We start from the raw sequence: 24,778 nt of genomic DNA on the forward strand, positions 1-24,778 counted from the left end.
AAGAACGGGAACCACGTACCGTTGTGGCAGCAAAATACCTCTTGAAGTTCACCCTGTTGGCGCGACACCTGATACAAAAGGTTATTCTTGATTTGGAAATGGGTGTATCGTCAGTCTCTCACCCCCGGAAGTAGCTGTCCATCCACCGCTATCTCTTGGGCTGTGGCGGCTTTCAAGTTCGGATCCTCCCACTGGGCCGTCCCAAATTGTCCCCTCAGTTGGCCCCCAGCAGGTGTCTTGACTGGCCCCTCGAAATCGAGGAGGGGGAGGCTGGGCTCCTCCTCCAGGGCTTCCCCGGGGGGGGAAGAGGTTGGGTTCTGTCGCCGACTCCGACTCCAGACCCGTATATACAGGTTGGTCAACCGGTTGCTTCCGGGCCGCACAGGCGATGGGTCGTCCCCGCCCTCTTCTTCGACCAGGTCGTATCTTTTTCTTCAGCTCCTGCCCCCATAGGGCCGCGAACCGTCCCACTAGGAGAGGTACCGGCAACTCTGGTACTGCACCCACCATCATCTGGCAGCTCCCTTGTGGCGTCACGATGTTGGGCGATACGGTTGGATACCGCTTTGTGTCACTGTGAACACAGGCACTGGACATATCCCTACCACGTTCGGTCTCCTGGTTCAGCAGGCTTGTGGTTACGAGTATAACCATACTTCTGGAGTCTAATAGAGCTTCCGTGTCATGTCCGTCAACCTTCACCGGGACCATGGGTGCAGTTGGTTCACGGCGTGACCCACCTCGCCTCCGGGGCTTCTGATGGCATCGACTCCTCTTGAGCCGGGCAATTCCAGGCAATGTGCCCCCGGGCGCCACACTCAAAACACCTCCTTTGGTCTCCATCTACCTGGGGTCATCGGTGGCGGGTCGGCCCTACCCCAGCCGTCTGTCCTTCCGTCTCTTTGAACGGGTCACCGACTTGGCCCGGCTCCCACTCAGAAGGGCCTGAGTGTTCTGATGTGTCTCCACTGCTTCCAGGAGGCCCTCCAAGGTCTGGGGTGCACATAGACTTGCTGTTCTCTTCATGTAGAGGGGTAGCACCCGTAAGAAGAGATTCAGGACCACTTTGTCAAGGATGGAGAGGGTGGATACGTCGGTTAAGATACGTCAGTTGCCCTGGTGATGCGCAGTAGGTCGCTCATCTCTGCTCAGGGGGATGCGTCAGGTACGAACATCCAGTCGTGGAACAGTTGAGCCCGATGGGCCAGGCTGTACCCGTAGCGGCTGAGTATCTCCCGTTTGAGTCCGTCGTATTTATCCGCCTGTTCGTCGTTCAGGTCCCAATATGCCTTTTGGCTATTCCCTGAGAGGAACGGGACCAGCAGACTTGCCCACTTCGGCCTTGGCCATCCTTCCCGTAGCGCTGTCCGTTCAAACGTACAGAGGTATGTTTCGATGTCATCGTCTTCCGTCAGCTTGATTAAAAACTGGTTGGGATGTGATTCAGGAGATGCTCCTCCTTGCAGCTTCCTGATTTCCTCAACGAGGCGGATGTTTTGTAATCGCTGTTCCTCCAGCGTTCGTTCCTGAACCGCCTGTTGTGCTTGTTGGGCCTGGACGAACTGAGCTATCATCTCGACCATGCTGATGCTGTGTAAATGTCAACCCTGATCTGACCACGTTATCAGAATTCCCGCATTCTCCACCACTTGTGGAAGACCAGGGGGTTGGGTCAAAACGGTTACACAGATCAGACACAGACAGAGTAGGATTAGCTCAGTTTCAAAGGTGTTTATTAAAAGAATAGTTCAAAAGAAAAGAATATGTCTCCCCGATGAGACCCTCTCCGGGATACCATCTTCTTGCCTCCGGGTCTTGCTGTATCCTGTGGGGATCAAAAACTGAACTCACTCCTGTTTCCTCTGCACCCGCCCCCAACTATATGGGAGTCCTTTCTTACCCCACTCTTTTCCCTGTGTGCTCCCCTTCTGGCAGCTTTATGGGACTTGTACAGCTGGTGAGAAATCAGCCCTTGATTACTCACCAATTCCCAATCAGCCCCAATTAGTCCTGGCCGGAGGGCCCATCGAGACCTGGCACGTCCAGCAGATGGAGCCATCGCCTCGTGATGTATACTCCGTCTGTCACCAGTCCTCGATGAGTCTCCCCCTAGTGGCTGACCTGCTGTATGCCACATGATGCATGGTGAATTCTGCTTCAGAAATACTTTTAGTTAGTATAATCTAGCAGACAGACAGAGACAGTGAGACAACAACAACAAATTGATGGATAAACACAGACATATGTCACTTGTGTGGATTCTGTCATTCTGCCCGCTTGGTACAACAATCTATGTGCAAGTTATCGCTTTTGTATCTTGCAGGCCTATTCAGTACGCATTTATATTGAGAGAATTTTCAACCAGTTTCATCATGTGTGAAATTTGTTTCCATGTTGAGATTTAAAAAATGTTTCCTTGGTCCTTCACATGGTGGTGCTGCTGTCGCCACTTTTGGAAGTTACAAAGGCTTGTTGTTATGTAGAGTCTATGGTTGCATGCAAACACAAACTCTTTGGGTTGGGGCTGGGGGCAGTTGTATATTGCACAGTATCATGAATGATGATGAAGTCTTAGAATTAGAGACAGTGGTAGGGCCTATCTCTGTTCCTCTACCTAAAGCATGGACCCCTATATACCTAGAGAAGGAAGATAGACTGAATCAAATGGCCACCGTCAGATTCATGGCCATACAGATAATATGATTTGACTTCCTGTTCACTGTTGCCCCAGAGCTTTCCTTTAGCCGTCATTCATCCTGTGGATCCATGTCTTGCACAAAGTGGACCTGACAGCCTGAATTCCCATTGAACCATGCATTCATATTTTCTCATCATGTCCACTCTCTTGACTGCACATGTTCACCCCCTGCCTTCCTGCATCAAACCTGTCTTCCTGCTTTCACGTGGCTCAGCCATGGCTATAGTGTTTTCATGGAAAACAGTTATGGTGAGACAAGCTCTTACAGAAGAAGGGAAATATTGTCCAGGGAACTGATACAGATTTTCTCTAGATAGTCAATTATAGCACACGAATGTATACAGTTGAAGTCAGAAGTTTACATACACCTTAGCCAAATACATTTAAACTCAGTTTTCACAATTCGTGACATTTAATCCTAGTAAAAATTCCCTGTCTTAGGTCAGTTAGGATCACCACTTTATTTTAAGAATGTGAAAGGTCAGAATAATAGTATAGAGAATTATTTATTTCAGCTTTTATTTCTTTCATCACATTCCCAGTGGGTCAGAAGTTTACATACACTCAATTAGTATTTGGTAGCATTGCCTTTAAATGGTTTAACTTGGGTCAAACATTCCAGGTAGCCTTCCACAAGCTTCCCTCAATAAGTTGGGGGAATTTTGGCCCATTCCTCCCGACAGAGCTGGTGTAACTGAGTCGGGTTTGTAGGCCTCCATGCTCATACATGCTTTTTCCGTGCTGCTTTGTTGCTTTGTTGTCCTTAAGCCATTTGCCACAACTTTGGAAGTATGCTTGGTGTCATTGTCCATTTGGAAGACCCCATTTGCGACCAAGATATAACTTCCTGACTGGTGTCTTGAGATGTTGCTTCAATATATCCACATAATTTTCCTCATGATGCTATATATTTTGTGAAGTGCACCAGTCCCTCCTGCAGCAAAGCACCCCCACAACATGATGCTGCCACCCCTGTGCTTCACGGTTGGGATGGTGTTCTTTGGTTTGCAAGCCTCCCCCTTTATCCTCCGAACATAACGATGGTCATTATGGCCAAACAGTTCTATTTTGTTTCATCAGACCAGAGGACATTTCTCCAAAAAGTATGATCTTTGTCCCATGTGCAGTTGCAAACTGTAGTCTAGCTTTTTTATGGCGGTTTTGGAGCAGTGGCTTCTTCCTTCCTGAGCGGCCTTTCAGGTTAGGTTGATATAGGACTCGTTTTACTGTGGATATCGATAATTCTGTACCAGTTTTCTCCAGCATCTTCACAAGGTCCTTTAATGTTGTTCTGGGATTGATTTGCACTTTTTGCACCAAAGTACGTTTATCTCTAGGAGACAGAACGCGTCTCCTTCCTGAGCGGTAGGGCGGCTGCGTGGTCCCATGGTGTTTATACTTGCGTACTATTGTTTGTACAGATGAATGTGGTACCTTCAGGCGTTTGGAAATTGCTCCCAAGGAAGAAGCAGACTTGTGGAGGTCTTGGCTGATTTTCCTATGATGTCAAGCAAGAGGTACTGAGTTTGAAGGTAGGCCTTGAAATACATCCATAGGTACACCTCCAATTGACTCAAATTATGTCAATTAGCCTATCAGAAGCTTCTAAATCCATTATATAATTTTCTGGAGTTTTCCAAGCTGTTTAAAGGCACAGTCAACTTAGTGTATGTAAACTTCTGACCCACTGGAATTGTGATACAGTGACTTATAAGTGAAATAATCTGTCTGTAAACAATTGTTGGAAAAATGACTTTTGTCAGGCACAAAGTAGATGTCCTATCCAACTTATCAAAACTATAGTTTGTTAACAAGTATTTGGTGGAGTGGTTGAAAAATGAGTTTTAATGACTCCAATCTAAGTGTATCTAAACTTCCGACTTCAACTGTACATCTAGCGTACATCACTACGTAAGATCCTCCCTGGCCCATCAACCCAGACTCATCACCTCATCAGTCATTCCAACATCAGTGACAAATATGGTCCACTTCAATTAGGTCCCTCTACGTATTTCCGAAGTCGGCTCATACCGCATATCTAGTGTCAACAGTCCTATAATTACACCATGTTCATGGAACAGTGATTTGCATGCTTATTGTGCAATCTGATTTAGATAGATGGCAAACATGTTTTTTTACACTAGAAGTATTTATTGACCTTTGTTTGACACGAGTCTACTTCTTATATAAAGGTGACAGACAGGTGTTCAATGTTTATCAAATAGGTTTCAATGGAAACAGGAGGAGAATATAAGCTTCATTCTGGTTGCCACATGGGTGATAGATGCAGAGGCACAGGATGAAAAGCAGGTTTTCTGATAATCAGATGGGTGAGCATAGCTTTCCTCCCCCATAATAGAAGACTCTTCAAAAAGGGCTCTGACAAAAGACACTCTACTGCTGAAAGAGAGGTGCATACACTCAGTCTTTTTAATTAACATCTCCTCTACATGTGAAGTATACAAAAAACATTGACAATGTAGCACAAAGAACCTAGGACTATACCAAACAATTAATTATCATTTTCAAATCTTTGCATAGTAGGGTAAATGTACATAATTTTACCGAAGTCTGTTCCTATTATTCTATTTGTCAAGACAATATTTCCCAGCTTTAGTCAAGAACTATGTACTCTCCGGTATATGTATTTATTTGGACAGTGAAGCTAAAACGTTTAATTTGGCTATACACTCCAGCATTTTGGATTTGAGGTCAAATGTTTTATAAAGTATGAGGCGATAGCACAGAATGTCACATTTTATTTGTTGGTATTTTATATACAGTACATATCTGTTTTACCGTTTAGAAATGACAGCACTTTATGTCTCTAGTCCTCCCATTTGAAGGTGTCAGAGGTAATTGGACAAATTACCCTTTTAGTGTATTAAATGTAGTCAAATGTTTAGTATTTGGTCTCATTTTCCTAGCACACAATGACTCCATCAAGCTTGTGTCTACAAACTTGTTGGATACATTTGCAGTTTGTTTTGGTTGTGTTTCAGATTATTTTCTGCCCAATAGAAATTAGTGGTAAATAATGTAATACGTCATCTTGGAGTCACTTTTATTGTAAATAACAATATAATATGTTCTTGAACACGTCTATATTAATGTGGAAGCTACCATGATTACGGATAATCATGAATGCATCGTGAATGAATAATGATAGAAAGTTAGAAAGTTATAGATGCACAAAGATCATGCCCACAAAACTTGATATTTGGTATGATATTTATCATTATTCATACCAAGCACACATCAAATTCCACAAAATCGACATTTTGCAATGGCCATCTCATCTCAATCTTGAAACCCATTAAAAACCTGTGGTTTGAATTGAATTGGGCAGTCCATTAGTGCAGACGAAAGATATCAGATATCTTGATGGATTCTGTATGGAGTAATCATCTAAGATCCCTCCCAATGTGTTCAACTCATAAAACAATTTATAAAAAAGGCTCAGGACAAGCTTAAGCTTTTCTGGAAAGTAATGTGAGAATGTCTGGTAAACGGAGGGTCAGTAAAGATGGGGAGGGGGGGGGGGCTATTGTGTATCAAATGTTTCCCTTCAATAAAAACATCTGACAGATGAAAAGAGAGGTTTGAGCAACCAGTCAATAAACTGATATTTGAATACATGTTTCAATGTTTGGCAAAGATTCAAACAGACAAGTGTTTTAAACGTCTTCAGTGTGAAGGTCATGGTAGTCATGCAAGCTTCTCTGACATGGTTACTCATGGCTCAGCATGGTTGTTGCCGATGTGGAAGAGATGAGGGAGACACAGATTAAGTAAATCTCATGCTGTGCAATAATCCTGCTCTCCAATCTCAATGCATCTCAAAAGGCTCATCCCTTCAAGGTGCTAAACCAGGACATCACAGTTGTCTGAAATCTGGGTCTTCTCAATGTCAACTCATAATGTCACTAAGCATTCATCACAAGGTTGTCTGTTGTACACAAAGACGTCAACGATTAAATATGATTGCACCCTGACCCATCATTGCATTGCCAATAAAGGAGTCAAAATAGGCCCTTATTTCAGTGGGCTTTATATTCTGATAGACAAACATGTTGAACCAAATTCAACTTGCAGTAATCTATCCAGTCCAGACAATGGTCCATGCAATTGAAAGACAAAATGAAACCTGATGCAAACCAATATGAGCGTAAATGAACTTGAATGAGGGGATAATGATGAATATGCTGTATTGCATTATACCAGATACTGATCATTAGACTGTATGAAGATGGTCCAGGCTCCATGGCTACTTTAGAGAACATGAATACACACAAGGCTTCATAGTTCTATTGGCTGGAGTGTAGAGGGACTGAGCTCCATAACTACATTAGACATCATAGTGATGGATCTGACTCCGAATTGTGAGTACGTATATTTGAATGGGCCAGGTCTCATATTGAGTTTCCCACAGACAGGATGAGATGATGTGAATGTGAATGTGGCTGCTGTTTCCTAAGGATAATCGACAGAAAAATATGCGCTCTGTACATTACAAAATATTTGTCAAATATGTCAGGCTGCTTAATGGTAAACCTATTGGCAACATGTGAAATTGTAAAATGGTTTTATTATATTGTTTTGCTAATAAAAAACGTGCAAGTGAGTTTGTCTTATGTGAGAACCTAATCAGCTAAACAGTATACAATAGTAGGATTCACAAAAATATTTCCTATAACTAGAATAATTTCCGGGATATTACTGGATTCCTGGCCTCCTTACTGCACCTTTCCCACCACAAACTGAAGAGAGGTCTAACCATATCCATCCCCTCAGATGATCTATACTAATAAGACTACACATGAAACCATATCTTCATTCCTAGATAGCCCCCTGCCTGTTCCTCGGGTATCTGTATCCCCTCACTCACAGAGGTCATAGACCTCTCATGTAACACACACACACACACACACACACACACACACACACACACACACATATCCACCCAAATAGGGTGTAGCCTACAACTGTATACAGGCTACATTGCACAGAACACTTCACACAATCAGTATTTTACTATTTTCCACTAATCCGGTTAAAACTGTCTCTTTTCCAATTCAGTCGGAGGTAGAAGTGAATTGGGGCGCTGAGTAGCCTCTTTGCACATGGTCTAATTAGATGGGTATTTGAGACGCACAAAGCAGCGCGTGGTCAGTCTTGTTTACCGGCAGACATGGCTAGCCTACGTCAGTCTCTCAGTCTAGTGAGCGAGGAGTGGAGGTGGAGACAAAGACCAATAAAGCAGGAGCGGTTGCTTGAGAATGTCTGAATAAAAGATTAGTCATGTGTTGCATTTATTTTCCTAAAGGAAACCCTCATTATTTGCACTTTTAATGCAATTACTAACGGTGTGAGCTTGTAAACACAAGAATTGCTCATAACATCCACGTCATTATTACAATATGACCACTGTTCATTAACACATTTATGATGTTGCACCAAGCTCCCTTAGGAACATTAACGCGCCTGCTCCCTCAGGTTCGTCATACAGTAGTCAAACATGTGCAATTGGGTCCTGGAGTTTTTCAGGAAGTACAGTGCATTCGGACCCCTTGAATTTTTCCACATTTTGTTACGTTACAGCCTTATTCTAAAAATTATTTTTTTTTTTAAATCCCCTCATTAATCTACACACAATACCCCATAATGACAATCCAAAAACAGGTTTTTAGAGAATATTTTTTTTATTAAATATAAAACAGAAATATTATGTTTACATAAGTATTCAGACCCTTCACTCAGTACTTTGTTGAAGCACCTTTGACAGCGATTACAGCCTCGAGTCTTCTTGGGTACAGCGCTGTAAGCTTGGCACACCTGTATTTTGGGATTTTCTTCCATTTCTCTCTGCAGATCCTTTCAAGCTCTGTCAGGTTGGATGGAGAGTGTTTCTGCACAGCTATCTTCAGGTTTTTCCAGAGATGTTCGATCGGGTTCAAGTCCAAGCTTTGGCTGGGCCACTCAAGGACATTCAGAGACTTGTCTCGAAGCCACTCCTGCGTTGTCTTCGCTGTGTGATTAGGGTCATTTTCCTGTTGGAAGGTGAGCTTTCGCCCCAGTCTGAGGTCCATCAAGGATCTCTCTGTACTTTGCTTCGCTCATCTTTGCCTTGATCCTGACTAGTCTCCCAGTCCCAGCCGCTAAAAAACATCACAACAATATGATGCTACCACCACCATGCTTCACCGTAGGGATGGTGCTAGGTTTGCTCCAGATGTGACGCTTGGCATTCTGGCCAAAGAGTTCAATCATGGTTTCATCAGACCAGAGAATCTTGTTTCTCATGATTTTAGCAAACTCCAAGCGGGCTGGCAAGAGTCTTTTCCTGAGGAGTAGTTTCTGTCTAGCCACTCTATCATAAAGGCCTGATTGGTGGAGGGCTGCAGAGATGGTTGTCTTTCAGGAAGGTTCTCCCATTTCCACAGAGGAACTCTAGTGCTCTGTCATAGTGACCATCGGGTTCTTGGTCACCTCCCTGGCCAAGGCCCTTCTCCCCTGATTGCTCAGTTTGGCCCACTCTAGGAAGGGTCTTGGTGGTTCCAAACTTCTTCCATTTAAGAATTATGTAGGCCACTGTGTTCTTGGGGACCTTCAATGCTGCAGACATTTTTTTGAACGCTTCTCCAGAACTGTGCATCGACACAATCCTGTCTCGGCGCTCTACAGACAATTCCTTCGACCTCATGGCTTGGTTTTTGCTTTGACATGCACTGTCAATTGTGGCACCTTACAAGTGTGTGCCTTTCCAAATCATGTCCAATCAATTGAATTTACCACAAGTGGACTCCAATAAAGTTGTAGAAACAGCTCAAGGATGATCAATGGAAACAGGATGCAGCTGAAACAGGATGCAAATGAGTTACATTTCAAGTCTCATAGCAAAGGGTCTGAATACTTATGTAAATAAAGTATTTATTTTTTTATAAATGTGCAACAATTTCCAAAAACCTGTTTTCACTTTGTCATTCTGGGGTATTGTGTGTAGATTGCCGAGGATTTTTTAAAAATTGAATACATTTTAGAATTAGACTGTAAAGTAACAAAATGTGGAAAAAGTCAAGGGGTCTGAATACTTTCCAAAGGCACTGTATAGGCCTAGACTACGATTGGAAGCGGGGCAGGAGTATCTGTCACCACTATTTAATATACTCTTAGTTAAATTCAGGTTTGGTATTTTCTGCGGTCTTTACTCAACAGGTGTCTTTCAAAACGTTCTCTAACCCCACTCAAAAGAGAACACGAGGAAGACTACAATGACTAATTGTATACCAAACAAATGTGAAAATGTCAAGGTCTACAACAGGTCACGTTTTGTGTGTGCTGTATAGATAGATCTCTTATTTTGGAAGCCGCAGAACCGTCCAGATGGGGGAAACTGTCCATTATGCTGTGGTGCTGAACTTTTTATAGGGATGAGTAGTTGGGATTGTGTTTTTTTAAAATGTAGTTTATGTACAGTATATGATATGACATCGATATGAAAACCTTTAGACCTGGGATGTTTTGCTGTTGTTGTAGGCTGTATGATAGGCTTACATTTCCCTCATGGCAATTAGCCAGCAGTCACAACTACACCAACAGTACCTCATTATTAAAGTCTACTGATTCCCTTCGTGAAAGTGAATATTTTGTAATCATCAGTGTGTGACATTAATGTGAGATTAGTTGTATAACCATTACCATGTTACATTTAGGCATATAGTTGTGATACTCCTCCCCCCACCCCATCCCCACCCCCTCCTTCCACTCAGTGTTCATAAATACTGAGGTGCCTTGTGCTTTGAGTGAGAGGTATATAGGTATATCATAGCAGATACAGCAGCAGTCAGTGGACTGCCTTACTTATTCTCACTAAAACATATCAATCAAAGGACTTTGACATGTATTCAAACAAGATTGACGGGCCGCGCAGAGGAAGGTCTTTCGACTCTATGAGTTCTTCATTGCACACTTGTTACGAGGAAAAGCAACTGAATAATGAGGTAAATTAAATGTATATTGTAAGTAAATAATAACTGGCTAAACTAAACGAAATTATTTTCCATGGAACAATACAAATGAACAGTCATTTTACGTTGAATTGTCTTTGATTGAATAAGCTTTTGGCAAAGGCTTGAATAATCAAACATGATGCATTTTACTTTCGACTTCAATTATCAGACATAAATGATTTACTTTTGTTGCGCCAATCTGTAATCTTACCCTCCACTTCATTAGTTAATTTATTTTCTGTTCATATCAGAGTTTTCCTCTCCATTCTGGTTAGGTTTAGCTAGCTCTCTTATGTGTGCCATAAACCACCTAAATCTGGAGACAAATGAGATGCGTAGCCTACGTCATACAATAAGGAGGTCATTGCAAGATACATTATAGTAAAGTGAAATAAAGGTGCACGCAGTCATAACTTTTCAGAACGCTTACACCGCAGATCTTCGCAGACATCAGACTAGATAAAATAAGTTATTTGTCTGTGTTCACTACGAGCCACTGCATCTTGATTTAGGCAAATTATTGAGATATTAACTAAAACCACGCAAGTAATTGATAAGACTGTGCACGTTTGTGTACAACATGTTGATTTTAATTGTATTTCCTGTCAATAAATGTAAATTTAATTTAGATGAATTAGCCTATTCCAAAAATAGTTATAATATTCTGATGATTGACATAGACTGGCCCCAAAAGACATTTGGCATCAACTGAAATGAACCCGACAAAATCAACAATTTGAACACCTAAAGATGATAAGAGAATACGTCCAGGATATGTTCCCTTGATGGATTTATTGCTGCGCTGAAAGTAGCCATCTATAATCCCGGGTTGGATTTGGATTGGAGAGCGCTATCATTCGTCACCAAATGCGATTACTGCTGCAGATCTCTTTACAATGAGACAGACACAACTCAGCATTGCCAAAATACATTTTGCCTACGGAAAAAAAATCGACAGTTTAACGCTTCCAATCTATAGGCTAATTAAGTGTGTGGTATTTAGACCTAACGATATCAGTCTAAATTATGATATTATTTTGTCCCTATACTTTATTTTCAGTCACAGTTTTAAAGTTAATTTTGAATGCAGCCAAGTGTAGTCGCTGTCCAGTGCTGAAATCTCGAAGTAGCCTGATTAGGTGAGGTATTCAGTTTGCGTCCAGCTGCAGTGAATACTGTGATTGTTTACGCTTAACCCTCCTGTTGAGTTCGTTTCATGTTAATTAATTATGTGTTCCTGCTCCAAAATGACCGCCCCATTATATCTGATTATAAATTCATAATAATACATATTATCACCTAATGTTGTGTTAGATGTTTTTTAAATTTATGGCCTGTAGGCCTCATTGACCTGAGCTCATACAACTCGTTTTTGAGTAATAAAAACATCATGTATGGATTATTTTGACTATAACAAATACTCAGATTAAACATATTGTGCTATTTATCACAGACTACTTTGTGTCAAAGTTTAACAAGGACATTTGTTTTGAAACCATTTCACATTTTTAAATAGTGACAGGATTTCATGTCATCAACCTGGGATATGGCGTATCTCGTTGGCCCTGGGGTCATCCTGATAACATTTTCAGCCGACCTCTCCTCTCTGGTGGAGATGAAGACCACGACAAATTCCCATTATTTGACCGGAATGTAATAACAACCTCAACAGGGCCCTCTTCCTCATCACTGGGTTGTTCCACATCGGTTGTCTCTTGGTCTGGATCATATTCTGTGTTGTCTTCAACTTCTGACACTTTCTCCTCTAATGTATCTTCACTGTCAATTTCCTGGCCTCTCTCCTCCTTACCAGTGTCATGATCAAAGATATGATCAAGAGCCTCACATACAGTATATCGTTTGGCCATTGTGCTGCCACAGAATTAATTGTGAGCAAGGCCTCAAAAAAGATTGATATACCAGAGCTGCGAGAAAAGTTAAAGATTATTACTGAAACAATGTTGCGATTGTTTGTGAGAATGCCAACAGGTGTGGTTGCTGTGGGGGAAATATTCTATTCCCGTGGGGGTTGCCATGGAAGCCAAGAAGGGGAGTGAGGTGTGTGTGTGTGTGTGTGTGTGTGTGTGTGTGTGTGTGTGGTGGTCTGGGAGAGGAATTGTGTCCATCTGATGAATGGGCATGTGCCTGAACAAAATTGTATACACTAATTGTAATCTCACACCCATTCATTACTAATGGGAACGCCACAGGTGTACAAAAGTTTAATAAAACACCCAAAATGTCAGGAAAATTATCAAAATGTATTTTGTGTGTTCAGATGTGCTGTGTGGACGAAGTCATGGAACCTTATGACAATCAGATTAAATTAACTACATTTTTCAGAGACAAAACTTGAAAATCGGTCCAATTCGACCGGAACACAGCAGGAGGGTTAATTTACAGTTTGGTGAGCTTTGGTTGTGTAAATACATTGTTTGATTTAGTTGCCCTTTCTTTGTGAGGCTAGCAAACTCTTGTTCAAATACAGCTCTTAGCACAGGATATTGAACAAATCCGTAGGCCTATCAGTCCATCTAAAACGCAGCTTGCCCTTTCAAACAAATTGTCGTCGGAGGTGATGTGCATTTCTAAAACAATTAACTTCATTTTCAGCCTTGATAAATGGTGTATCATAGCTCAAAACACTGCCAAATCCTTACTTTCCACAAATAGGCCTTGCCAGCTCCGAGGTTTGTTTTTCATTAATATTTTCACTCGCTTTCCCAACAGATGAAAAAGTGTACCTTCAGCAAGATCGACGAGAACAAGGACAACAAGAGTTCATCTTGGGAGAATGGTCGCTCTTTAGAAAAGGGTCGCACGGCCATCGCCTTTTCCCTCAAGAATGAAGTTGGCGGGCTCGTTAAGGCGCTAAAACTTTTTCAAGTAAGGTTGAATATTTTAAAGTAGGCTATCACATACCAGACGGGTGATGGTAGACACCAGTGTTGGGAAGTAGTGAACTACATGTAGTTCAACTAGTAATTTAACTACAATTTGCAGTAGTTTGGTGTTAGTTGAACTCAATTCAAATCTTGATAGTGTTTTCATTACTTAATAACTTTTTGGGGGGCATGTAGCGGTGAAGCTAAGTACCGGGACAACAGACTACTTTTTTGTTTCAAAAATAAAATATGTGTGAAATAGGCAATCATTTCCTTTCTTTTTCAGCATTGGACTTGCCTAATTCTCACTTGATACATAGGCTAAATTACACATTCTGTTAACATCTGACTCCAAAGTGATCTATTCTTGCAACTTGTAGTCTATGACATTTCAGATTTAGATATGATAATTTATCAAGAAGTAGTTTGGATGTAGTTAACACATTTTTCTAAGTAACTTTAGTTAATTGAACTATATTTTCTTACGGGTAGCTTTAGTGTGGCTTAATTAACTCCCTCCAGTGTGAAGTAATTGGTAGCTTTGTAAACTATTCTTTCAGAGTAACTTCCCCAACACTGGTAGAGACATTATCATGTACATCAGATACATGACATAACTTTAAATGTCTTGTTATTATAATCATCACCAGGAGAACCACGTCAACCTTGTTCACATCGAGTCCCGAAAATCGAGGCGGCGCGGCTCAGAATTTGAGATCTTTGTTGACTGTGACAGTGGCCACGAGCAACTCAAGGAGCTCACTGAGCTGCTACGAAAGCACGCCGCCAACGTAGTTGATATGGACCATGATCAACCTGACAATTCCAGCCTGCCTGAAGAAGGTAGGCCCAGCTGCTACTTTTGAAATAATTTCAGTCCCTAAAGTCTAGCCACGTAGGCTTATTATCTATTACCAGACTAATTACCTCGGCATGTAGCGAAAGAGAGACTTTCAGATTGTTGTACGAGGTTACTGAAGGGTCAGTGCTATCCGGAATCCTTGGGACATCCCTACCCCACACCCTAACCTCAACCCCTACCCTTACCCGAACCATAATCATATCCCTTACCTATCCATAACCCTAACCCTTACCTTAACCATTTTAAATGTAAACTTCAGTGAGGTAGGGATGTCCCAAGGATCCCAAATAGCCCCAGACATGACTCAAATCTAGTGTAGAGGCCATCCCAGATCATCCCATGTTTTTTTTTGTTTCAGACACTGAAGATATTCCCTGGTTCCCAAAGAAAATCTCAGACCTGGACATGTGTGCTAACCGTGTCTTGATGTATGGCTTAGACCTGGATGCTGATCACCCAGTAGGCATACCTTCTAATATGCTCTGGTCAATGACTTTACATTCTAGTTGCAAGCCTGTCTGACCATAGATATCCTATAATTATTTTTAAATAAAAATGTTTAATGAGTGTGGCAGTCACACTCCTTTTGTAATTTTTGAAGAGACAGAATAGTGTTGGAAAGACAGAGGGAGTCAACGGGCAGTGGGCCTGATTTGAATCCATGCTGACTCTGGTATACATGTGTGCCAGGGTCAGTGGCTTAGACCGCTAGACCACCATAGACCACAAGATATCCAATAATTCATAATATAGGATCTTTATGTCTCAGACTCTCACTGACCTACTGAAACAGGAGGCAAACCTGTGACAATGGTACAACTATCAAAGCCAGTTAGAACTACACTGACTGTATTAGAGTGGCAGATGGAGGATTAGACTAATACTTCTATTGTGAGAAGCGGCACACTTACGGAATAGCCACTCTGTAAGTCAGTGCATGAGTTGCTGTCACACCTCAATTACTTATCTTTTCTGTCTGCAGGGCTTCAAGGACAACGTCTACCGCAAAAGAAGGAAACACTTTGCTGATCTTGCCATGAGCTACAAACAGTAGGTCATATTATCATGCTATGTGAGATCTGATTTAGAAAGCTATGATGCTATGTGTATTTAATACTTTAATGTCCTAATGCACACAGGTATAGCTAGACATTTCTACTGTATTTAAAAAAAAAAAGTAACCTTTATTCAACTAGGCTAGTCAGTTAAGAACAAATTCTTATTTACAATGACGGCCTAGGAACAGTGGGTTAACTTCCTTGTTCAGGGGCAGAACAACACATTTTTCATTGTAGTGCTACTCTCTTTCATTATATTTCTGTTTCTCTCTTTCTCCCTCTCTTTTAGTGGGGATCCAATTCCGCATATCGAGTTCACAGAGGAGGAGGTGAAGACCTGGGGTGTGGTTTATCGGGAGCTAAATAAGCTGTATCCAACCCATGCTTGCCGGGAGTACCTGAAGAACCTGCCACTGCTCTCCAAGCACTGTGACTGCAGGGAGGACAACATCCCCCAGCTGGAAGATGTGTCACACTTCCTCAGAGGTGAGACAGGCAGAGTCTGCCGCTGTACATGACACCACACAGTCTCATTCAGTCTGATGCTTATCAGCATAATGAAGGCTATTGTAAAATGAAAAGTGTGGATTTAGGGGTATCAAATTAGATGTTGCTGAATGTGTCGTGGCCTTTTACTTGAGAAAAACGTATGTGTGTGTTTCATCAGAGCGCACAGGCTTTATCATTCGGCCCGTGGCAGGTTACCTCTCCCCACGAGACTTTCTGGCAGGTTTGGCTTTCCGGGTTTTCCACTGCACTCAGTATGTTCGCCACAGCTCTGACCCTCTCTACACACCTGAGCCGTAAGTACCCCTTGACACATGTTACATTAATAAGGAGAAGTTAGTCTAGGCAAATGTTAATTTACTTTCATTGTTGAACATAAATCCATCTGATGTTGAGTATGCCAGTGTGATGTTCATAGTCACATACTGTAAACATAGCAGTACGTCACCATACCAAAAACCATCATAGAGGAACATAGAGTATCATTCCATACAAAGAGCCTGTATTTGATTGAACAAGCCTGGCCTGTCACACCCCTAAGCAAACTTAACTCTTCCGGCTGATTGCAACTCAAAAGGGCATTTTCCACAGCTACAGTCCAGCATGAGATAGGTACTCAAAGGTGCTTCTGCATACATAATCATTCAAATCAAATCAAATCAAATTGTATTGGTTACATACACATGGTTAGCAGACGTTATTGTGAGTGTAGCGAAATGCTTGTGTTTCTAGTTCTGGCAGTGCAGCAATGTCTAACAAGTAATATCTAACAATTTCACAACAACTACCTAATGGAATAAGGAATGGAATGGAATAAGAATATATAAATATATGGATGAGCAATGACAGAGTGGCATAGGCTAAGACGCAATAGATCGTATAGAATACAGTATATACAGTTGAAGTCGGAAGTTTACATACACTTAGGTTGGAGTCATCGAAACTCGTTTTTTAACCACTCCACAAATTTCTTGTTAACAAACTATAGTTTCGGCAAGTCGGTTAGGACATCTACTTCATGCATGACACAAGTCATTTTTCCAACAATTGTTTACAGACAGATTATTTCACTTATAATTCACTGTATCTCAATTCCAGTGGGTCAGAAGTTTACATACACTAAGTTGACTGTGCCTTTAAAGAGCTTGTAAAATTCCAGAAAATTATGTAATGGCTTTAGAAGCTTCTGATAGGCTAATTTACATCATTTGAGTCAATTGGAGGTGTACCTGTGGATGTATTTAAAGGCCTACCTTCAAGCTCAGTGCCTCTTTGCTTGACATCATGGGAAAATCAAAATAAATCAGCCAAGACCTTCACACTGTAGACCTCCAGAAGTCTGGTTCATACTTTGGAGCAATTTCCAAACGCCTGAAGGTACCACGTTCATCTGTACAAACAATATTACACAAGTATAAACACCATAGGACCACGCAGCTGTCATACCGCTCAGGAAGGAGACACGTTCTGTCTCCTAGAGATGAATGTACTTTGGTGCGAAAACTGCAAATCAATCCCAGAACAACAGCAAAGGACCTTGTGAAGATGCTGGAGGAAACAGGTACAAAAGTATCTATATCCACAGTAAAACAAGTTCTATATCGACATAACCTGAAAGGCCACTAGGCAAAAAGAAGCCACTGCTCCAAAACCGCCATAAAAAAGCCAGACTACGGTTTGCAACTGCACGTGTGGACAAAGATCGTACTTAATGGAGAAATGTCCTCTGGTCTGATGAAACAAAAATAGAACTGTTTGGCCATAATGATCATCGTTATGTTTGGAGGAAAAAGGGGAAGGCTTGCAAGCCGAAGAACACCATCACAACCGTAACGCACGGGAATGGCAGCATCATGTTGTGGGGGTGCTTTGCTGCACTTCACAAAATAGATGGCATCATGAGGGAGGAAAATTATATGGATATATTGAAGCAATGACCCCAAGCATACTTCCAAAGTTGTGGCAAAATGGCTTAAGGACAACAAAGTCAAGGTATTGGAGTGGCCATCACAAAGCCCTGACCTCAATCATATAGACATTGTGTGGGCCGAACTGAAAAAGCGTATGCGAGCAAGGAGGCCTACTAACCTGACTCAGTTACACCAGCTCTGTCAAGAGGAATGGGCCAAAATTCACCAAACTTATTGTGGGAAGCTTGTGGAAGGCTACCCAAAAAGTTTGATCCAAGTTAAACAATTTAAAGGCCATGCTATCCAACTACTAATTGAGTGTATGTAAACTTCTGACCCACTGGGAATGTGATGAAAGAAATAGAAGTTGAAATAAATAATTCTCTCTACTATTATGCTCACATTTCACATTCTTAAAATAAAGTGGTGATCCTAACTGACCTAAGACAGGGAATTTTTACTTGGATTAAATGTCAGGAATTGTGAAAAACTGAGTTGAAATGTATTTGGCTAAGGTGTATGTAAACTTCCGACTTCATCTGTACATATGAGAAGAGTAATGCAAGATATGTAAACATTATTCAAGTGGTATTATTAAAGTGATTGGCGTTCCATTTATTAAAGTGGCCAATGATTTCAAGTCTATGTAGGCAGCAGCCTCTCTGTGCTAGTGATGTTTAACAGACTGATGGCCTTGAGATAAAAGCTGTTTTTCAGTCTCTCAGTCCCAGCTTTGATGCACCTGTACTGACCTCACCTTCTGGATGATAGCGGGGTAAACAGGCAGTGGCTCGGGTGGTTGTTGTCCTTGATGATCTTTTTAGCCTTCCTGTGACATCGGGTGCCGTAGGTGTCCTAGAGGGCAGGTAGTTTGCCCCTGGTGATGCGTTGTGCAGACCGCACCAGCCTCTGGAGAGCCCTGCGGTTGTGGGCGGTGCAGTTGCTGTACCAGGCAGTGATACAGCCTGACAGAATGCTCTCAATTGTGCATCTGTAAACACTTTGGAGTGTGTTAGGTGACAAGCAACATTTCTTAAGCCTCCTGAGGTTGAACAGGTGCTGTTGCGCTTTCTTCACCACACTGTCTGTGTGGGTAGACAATTTCAGTTTGTCAATGATGTGTACGCCGAGGAACTTAAAACTTTCCACCTTCCCCACTACTGTCCCCTTGATGTGGATAGGGGGGTTGATTGTTTCAAAAATCTAATGGAAGAACACTTGGTTACACTGTCACAAAGATGCACATGTCTGCCCATTGGCTTAACAATCAACATACTGAATGTATGTGTGTGTTTATGTGTGCATTACAGAGACACATGTCATGAGCTGTTGGGTCATGTCCCTCTGCTGGCAGAGCCTAGTTTTGCCCAGTTCTCCCAGGAGATAGGTCTGGCTTCTCTGGGGGCCTCAGATGAGTCTGTCCAGACGCTGGCCACCGTAAGTGCTGTTTCCATTATAACAATATCCAAACACTGTGCTTGAATTGAACTGTTTTTCTTGTCTAACTGATATATTCAAACGTTCTTGGCTTTTTGTGTTTTTGTTTTGCAGTGTTACTTTTTCACAGTAGAGTTTGGCCTGTGTAAACAGGAGGGAAAGATGAGAGCCTACGGCGCAGGACTTCTCTCCTCTATCAGTGAGCTGAAGGTAAAAGTATTTCATATTCATTTTAATATTCAAACACCATTTAAAGTGTAAAAACACCATCTGATGCAAAGGAAAAATCTTTTTTTCCCCTCATACAGCATGCACTCTCCGACAATGCAAAGATCATGCCCTTTGACCCCAAGGTCACCTGCAAGCAGGAGTGCATTATCACGACATTCCAAGACGTCTACTTTGTGTCAGAGAGCTTTGAAGAGGCCAAAGTCAAGATGAGGTAAGTCAATTGTGACCTTACATTCCTGGCTGTTCTGTGGGAAGATAAACTGTTAGTGGGCTAATAAACTATTATTTTATCTTTCCAAACCTTGGCTGTGTTATGTTTTCGTCATCATCTGTTCTTATGCACACAGGGAGTTTGCCAAAACCATCAAGCGTCCGTTTACAGTGAGGTACAACCCGTACACCCACAGTGTGGACGTGCTGAAGGACACATCCAGTATCAACAGCATGGTGGAGGATCTGAGACATGAACTAGACATCGTGGCCGACGCCCTACAGCGCCTTAACAAACACTATGCTGTCTGACCAGCCTGCCTGGCCCTCATACTTGCAAGGGTTGCAAAATTCTGCTAACTTTCCCAACATTTCCAGGTAGTCCAGAAATCCCGGTTGGACAGAATCAGGAGGAAACAAGCAAGAAATATGATATCCTCCAACCAGTATTTTTGGAAAACATGGGAATTTTCAGAAATGTTGCAACCATATACCTGACACAGCCCTGTACAGCTGTCTGTAGTTGTCTACCACCTGATCCTTACCAAGCAGCTCGCTGCTTTAATCCTACTCACTGATATCCCCAAACAGCCTTTTACCTACAAAATAAATAACTCTTAAAATTCAAATGTTATATTAACTTTATTAAATTATTAACCAGTAGTTTACTTTAAAAGTCAATACATTTTTGGGTTTGTCATGTGAATAATAATATTGACTAAGGATGATTAGAATGTGACCGAAACGGACCTTTCCTTGGCTCTTGCTTATAATTACTGATATTCTCTTGTTTTTTATATGCAGTATTTATTTTCTTTTGAAGGTTCTATCTTAATGCAACAGTCGTCTTATATATATTGTATTGTACTCTATTGGCATGAACCGTTTCAATAAAGTTGTGAATGTGCTAGTGTGGATGTAAAGTTACATGCTTGCGTGTATAGTGAGTGACAGTCTATACATGTATTATCACATTGCACAAAGCATAAGGATGTGGTAGTATTATATGATTGTGTGTGTGTGTGTGTGCGTGTACCTTATCGACCTTCTGCTGCTACTACTGTTGACCTCCAGTTGTCTATTTATCATAAGATGTTCAAGGAAGGAATTTATGTGCATGTATCAGTGTTTGGAAGATGACATGAATGTACTTCTATTGAAAATCTTTAATTTGTGTAAAAAGATCCCTGGTAAACCAATCCTTGCATTGGTAAGTGGTTGTCTGCATTCTGGGCTTTGAGCTATGGGGAAATATTTACAGTAGTTTCTTTGTTCTGTTTTTCTCTCATTAAATGTACTCCATGTTCACACACTGTGTTATACTATGTGCTATGATTGCTAATAATTACTCATCATTATCATTAACATTTCCTTAGAGAACACATAAAAAGCTAGCCACATCCAGGAGGATATATATAAATGCAACATGTTTCATGAGCTGAAATAAAATATCCCATAAATGTTCCATACACACAAAGTTTATTTCTCAATTTTGTGCACAAATTTGTTTACATCCCTTTTAGTGACCATTTTTCACTGGTGAGGACATTTTTCATGTCCTCACCAGGGTCTTGACCTGATTGCAGTTTTGCATCAGAACTGACTTCAGTGGGCAAATGCTCACCTTTGATGGCCACTGGCATGCTGGAGAAGTGTATTCTTCACGGATGAATCCCGATTTCAACTGTACCTGGCAGATGGAAGATAGTGTGTGTGGCGTCATGTGGGTGAGTGGTTTGCCGATGTCAATGTTGTGAACAGAGTACCCCATGGTGGTGGTGGGGTTATGGTATGGGCAGGCATAAGCTACGGACAACGAACACAACTGCATTTTCTCAATGGCAATTTCAATTCACAGAGATACTGTGACGAAATCCTAAGGCCCATTGTCGTGCCATTCATCCGCCGCCACCACCTCATGTTTCAGCATGATAATGCACAGCCCCATGTCGCAAAGATCTGTACACAATTCCTGGAATCTGAAAATGTCCCAGTTCTTCCATGGCCTGCATACTCACCAGACATGTCACTCATTGAGCATTGATGCTCTGGATTGACGTGTACGACATCGTGTTCCAGTTCCCGCCAATATCCAGCAACTTCGCACAGCCATTGAAGATGTGTGGGACAACATTCCACAGGCCACAAGCAGCAGCCTGATCAACTCTATGCAAAGGACATGTGTCGCGCTGCATGAGGCAAATGGTGGTCACACCAGAAACTGACTGGTTTTCTTAACCACGCCCCTCCCTTTTTCAAGGTATATGTGACCAACAGATACACATCTGTATTCTCAGTCATGTGAAATCCATAGATTAGGGCCTAATTTATTTATTTCAATTGACTGATTTCCTTATATGAACTGTAGCTCAGTAAAATTATTGAAATTGTTGAATGTTGCGTTTATATTTTTGTTCAGTATAACTACCTTAAAAGTAAGCTAAAAAATGCCTCAAGCAACACAGAGTTAGATTGCGATTGTTTAACATAGACGCTCTATTCTTCACCGGCTGCAATATAAATCAATGGCCAGAGGGGGGAGGGATTGTATAACTTTATGGAAAAATACTAACTCTCACACGTGGCAGGAGGGGTCAACCTTGGTTATGGCCTAGTAGCATTTGTGCAATGAGTCGTTTTTCAAAGTTATGATGAGGCTACAATTGGCATCACATAGAACAGGCACTATATGCATTAATTGCATATGGAGTGTTTGTTATCAAGACACACCCCACACATTGGGGTATTGATCAGATTGAGAACGCAGGATGGACAGGAAGTCATAAGGTGGTTTGATGCAGGATCAGGTGGGGTAGACATCTATCTCACTGCTGTGATAGTGCTTTTCCCCCATACTCCTAGGATATACTATTGCAAACATGGGGGACATGTTAGTTTGGTCATGTTGCATAGGCAGTGCCGATGAGAGAGAATGAGAAAATAATTAAAGAGAAGTATCGCTCGCCCTCAACTCAGATGATTGCATATAGGTTGATTTAAAAGGGAGAATGTGTGTGAAATGTGTGTGTATTTATATGAGCTGATACTGAACATGTCAGTGTCCACGGCCCTGCCTATGCCTCTGTGTGTCTGCATTTGTGCATGCATGCACATGTGGGTGTGAGTACATTCCTCCACACTTTGTATTTATGATATGTGTCTGATTTGGCACATATCTCATATGTATAAACTGCACTCCATACTATTCTACGGTATCTTAGTCACTTTTAAATTGTGTTCACATATTGCATCACCCATTTCATACTGTATGTATATACTGTATTGTATTCTACACTACACCACTGACTGTTAAACAGCCATGTCCAGAGGCTGCTGCCTATAGACATAGACTAGGAATCACTGGCCACTTTAAGGAAATGGAACACTAGCCACTTTAATAATGTTTCCGTATCTTGCATTACTCATCTCATACTGTATATGTATATATATTCCTAATCCATTCCTTACTTAGATTGACATTCTATTCTGGATATATGTTGTGAAACTGTTAGATATTACTTGTTAGATATTACTGCACTGTCGGTGCTAAAAGCACAAGCATTTCGCTACACCCGCAAAACATCTGCTAAACACGTTTATGTGACCAATACAATTTAATTTGATTTCATCACTAGTAGTTGAAAAACAAAACATGTGATGTCATCCAGAGACACAGAACTTCTCTCCAGACTAATCTATAGGGAAGACCAGGATGACAGTAAAACGATATGTTCTTGTGTGTGTGTAATCAACATTTGCCATAGTGTTTGTGTGACACACTGTTCTCTCTTTTTATGTGTGGATTGGTTTCATATGATTATGCAGGGCTTTATATAGCTGTACACAATTCCCTCCATACTGTTATGCCCTAACATCTGTGAAGATCCTATGCCACCTGGAAGAGTGAGAAGCAGAACGACACGTAGGCAATGCCACAATGTGACAACCACACAACTAGTATGAGTTTGTTTTATTTCTATGGTGACAACAGCAAAAACAAGGGATCTGGAAAGACTGCTGTGCTGAAAAAGGAACGAATAACCACTGGAGGAGTGACACAGAGGGAGGAAATAAGGGGGGGGGGGGGGGGGGGGTCAGAAGGGAGTGAAAGAGAGAGAGACAACAGTTGGGAGGATAGATCTCCTGCAGATAAATAAACGGAGACACAGGGAGAGCATAGCATGTCGTTTTCTGAATGTGTAACGTATACTTGCAGAACGTAGTGACATCATGTCAACTCCTATGCTAACTCCTAACTCCTAACTCCTCTTAAAACTGGACAAAAAGGGAAATTATTTTTAGATAATTGACTTCCTCTTGTTTGCTCATAATGAGACAACTTGAAGGCTGCACCTCTTGAGCTGGTCTGCAGGCTCTAGTTTTATCTTACCTTGATTATTGTCCAGTCATATGGTCAAGTGCAGCAAAGAAGGACCTAGTTAAACTGCAGCTTGCCCAGAAGGCTAATATCAATACACACACACACACCCACACACACACACACACACACACACACACACACACACACACACACACACACACACACACACACACACACACACACACACACACACACACACACACACACACACACACACACACACACAAAGGATTAAAGATAGAGAGGCCTCTCTTCACTCTGATGTGTGCCTTGCCAGGTCTCCTCCCCCTACTGAGGTGAGGTATTTATGGTCATGAACAACAGATGCTCAGGGTCCAAGTCCTCTACTGTACATTCATTACTGATCTGCCCTTGTCTTCTCCCGCCATCTCTGCCCTGAACACATGACACATGAAACAGTGAATGAGCACTCTGTAACCTCCATGGCCTCCACACTCAAGGAAGGGCGCTGATCAATACATTTAACATGAATATGTGTTTATTGACCATATTTGCCCTTGTCGAGGTTATCCTCTCATGAGTGAGCATTATATGAATCCCCAATGACATGTTGTTTCAAATGTGTTTCA

General features: G+C 41.7%; 1 protein-coding gene across 1 annotated transcript; it reads left to right on the forward strand.

Annotated features, from left to right (window-relative positions):
• The first annotated feature begins 10,503 nt into the window (after positions 1-10,503).
• Positions 10,504-21,284, forward strand: LOC110526507 (tryptophan 5-hydroxylase 1). Its single transcript, XM_021607530.2, has 11 exons — positions 10,504-10,698; positions 13,438-13,593; positions 14,243-14,435; positions 14,813-14,913; positions 15,437-15,504; positions 15,802-15,998; positions 16,180-16,315; positions 19,240-19,366; positions 19,481-19,576; positions 19,675-19,808; positions 19,945-21,284. Exons 1-11 carry the CDS (start codon positions 10,597-10,599, stop codon positions 20,117-20,119), a joined length of 1,485 nt encoding a protein of 494 aa, XP_021463205.1. The 5' UTR covers positions 10,504-10,596; the 3' UTR covers positions 20,120-21,284.
• The last annotated feature ends 3,494 nt before the right edge of the window (positions 21,285-24,778 follow it).

Source organism: Oncorhynchus mykiss, chromosome 6 (genome assembly GCF_013265735.2).
Source record: "Oncorhynchus mykiss isolate Arlee chromosome 6, USDA_OmykA_1.1, whole genome shotgun sequence".
Lineage (NCBI taxonomy): Eukaryota > Metazoa > Chordata > Actinopteri > Salmoniformes > Salmonidae > Oncorhynchus > Oncorhynchus mykiss.

What these genes read in the sequence shown, in the direction of transcription:
- LOC110526507 (XM_021607530.2), top strand. Translation starts at nt 10,597, where the DNA reads ATGTATTCAAACAAGATTGACGGGCCGCGCAGAGGAAGGTCTTTCGAC. An exon ending in CTGTCCAGACGCTGGCCACC is followed by an intron (nt 19,367 to 19,480) that starts GTAAGTGCTGTT and finishes TTTGTTTTGCAG; the next exon opens with TGTTACTTTTTCACAGTAGA. An exon ending in CCTCTATCAGTGAGCTGAAG is followed by an intron (nt 19,577 to 19,674) that starts GTAAAAGTATTT and finishes CCCCTCATACAG; the next exon opens with CATGCACTCTCCGACAATGC.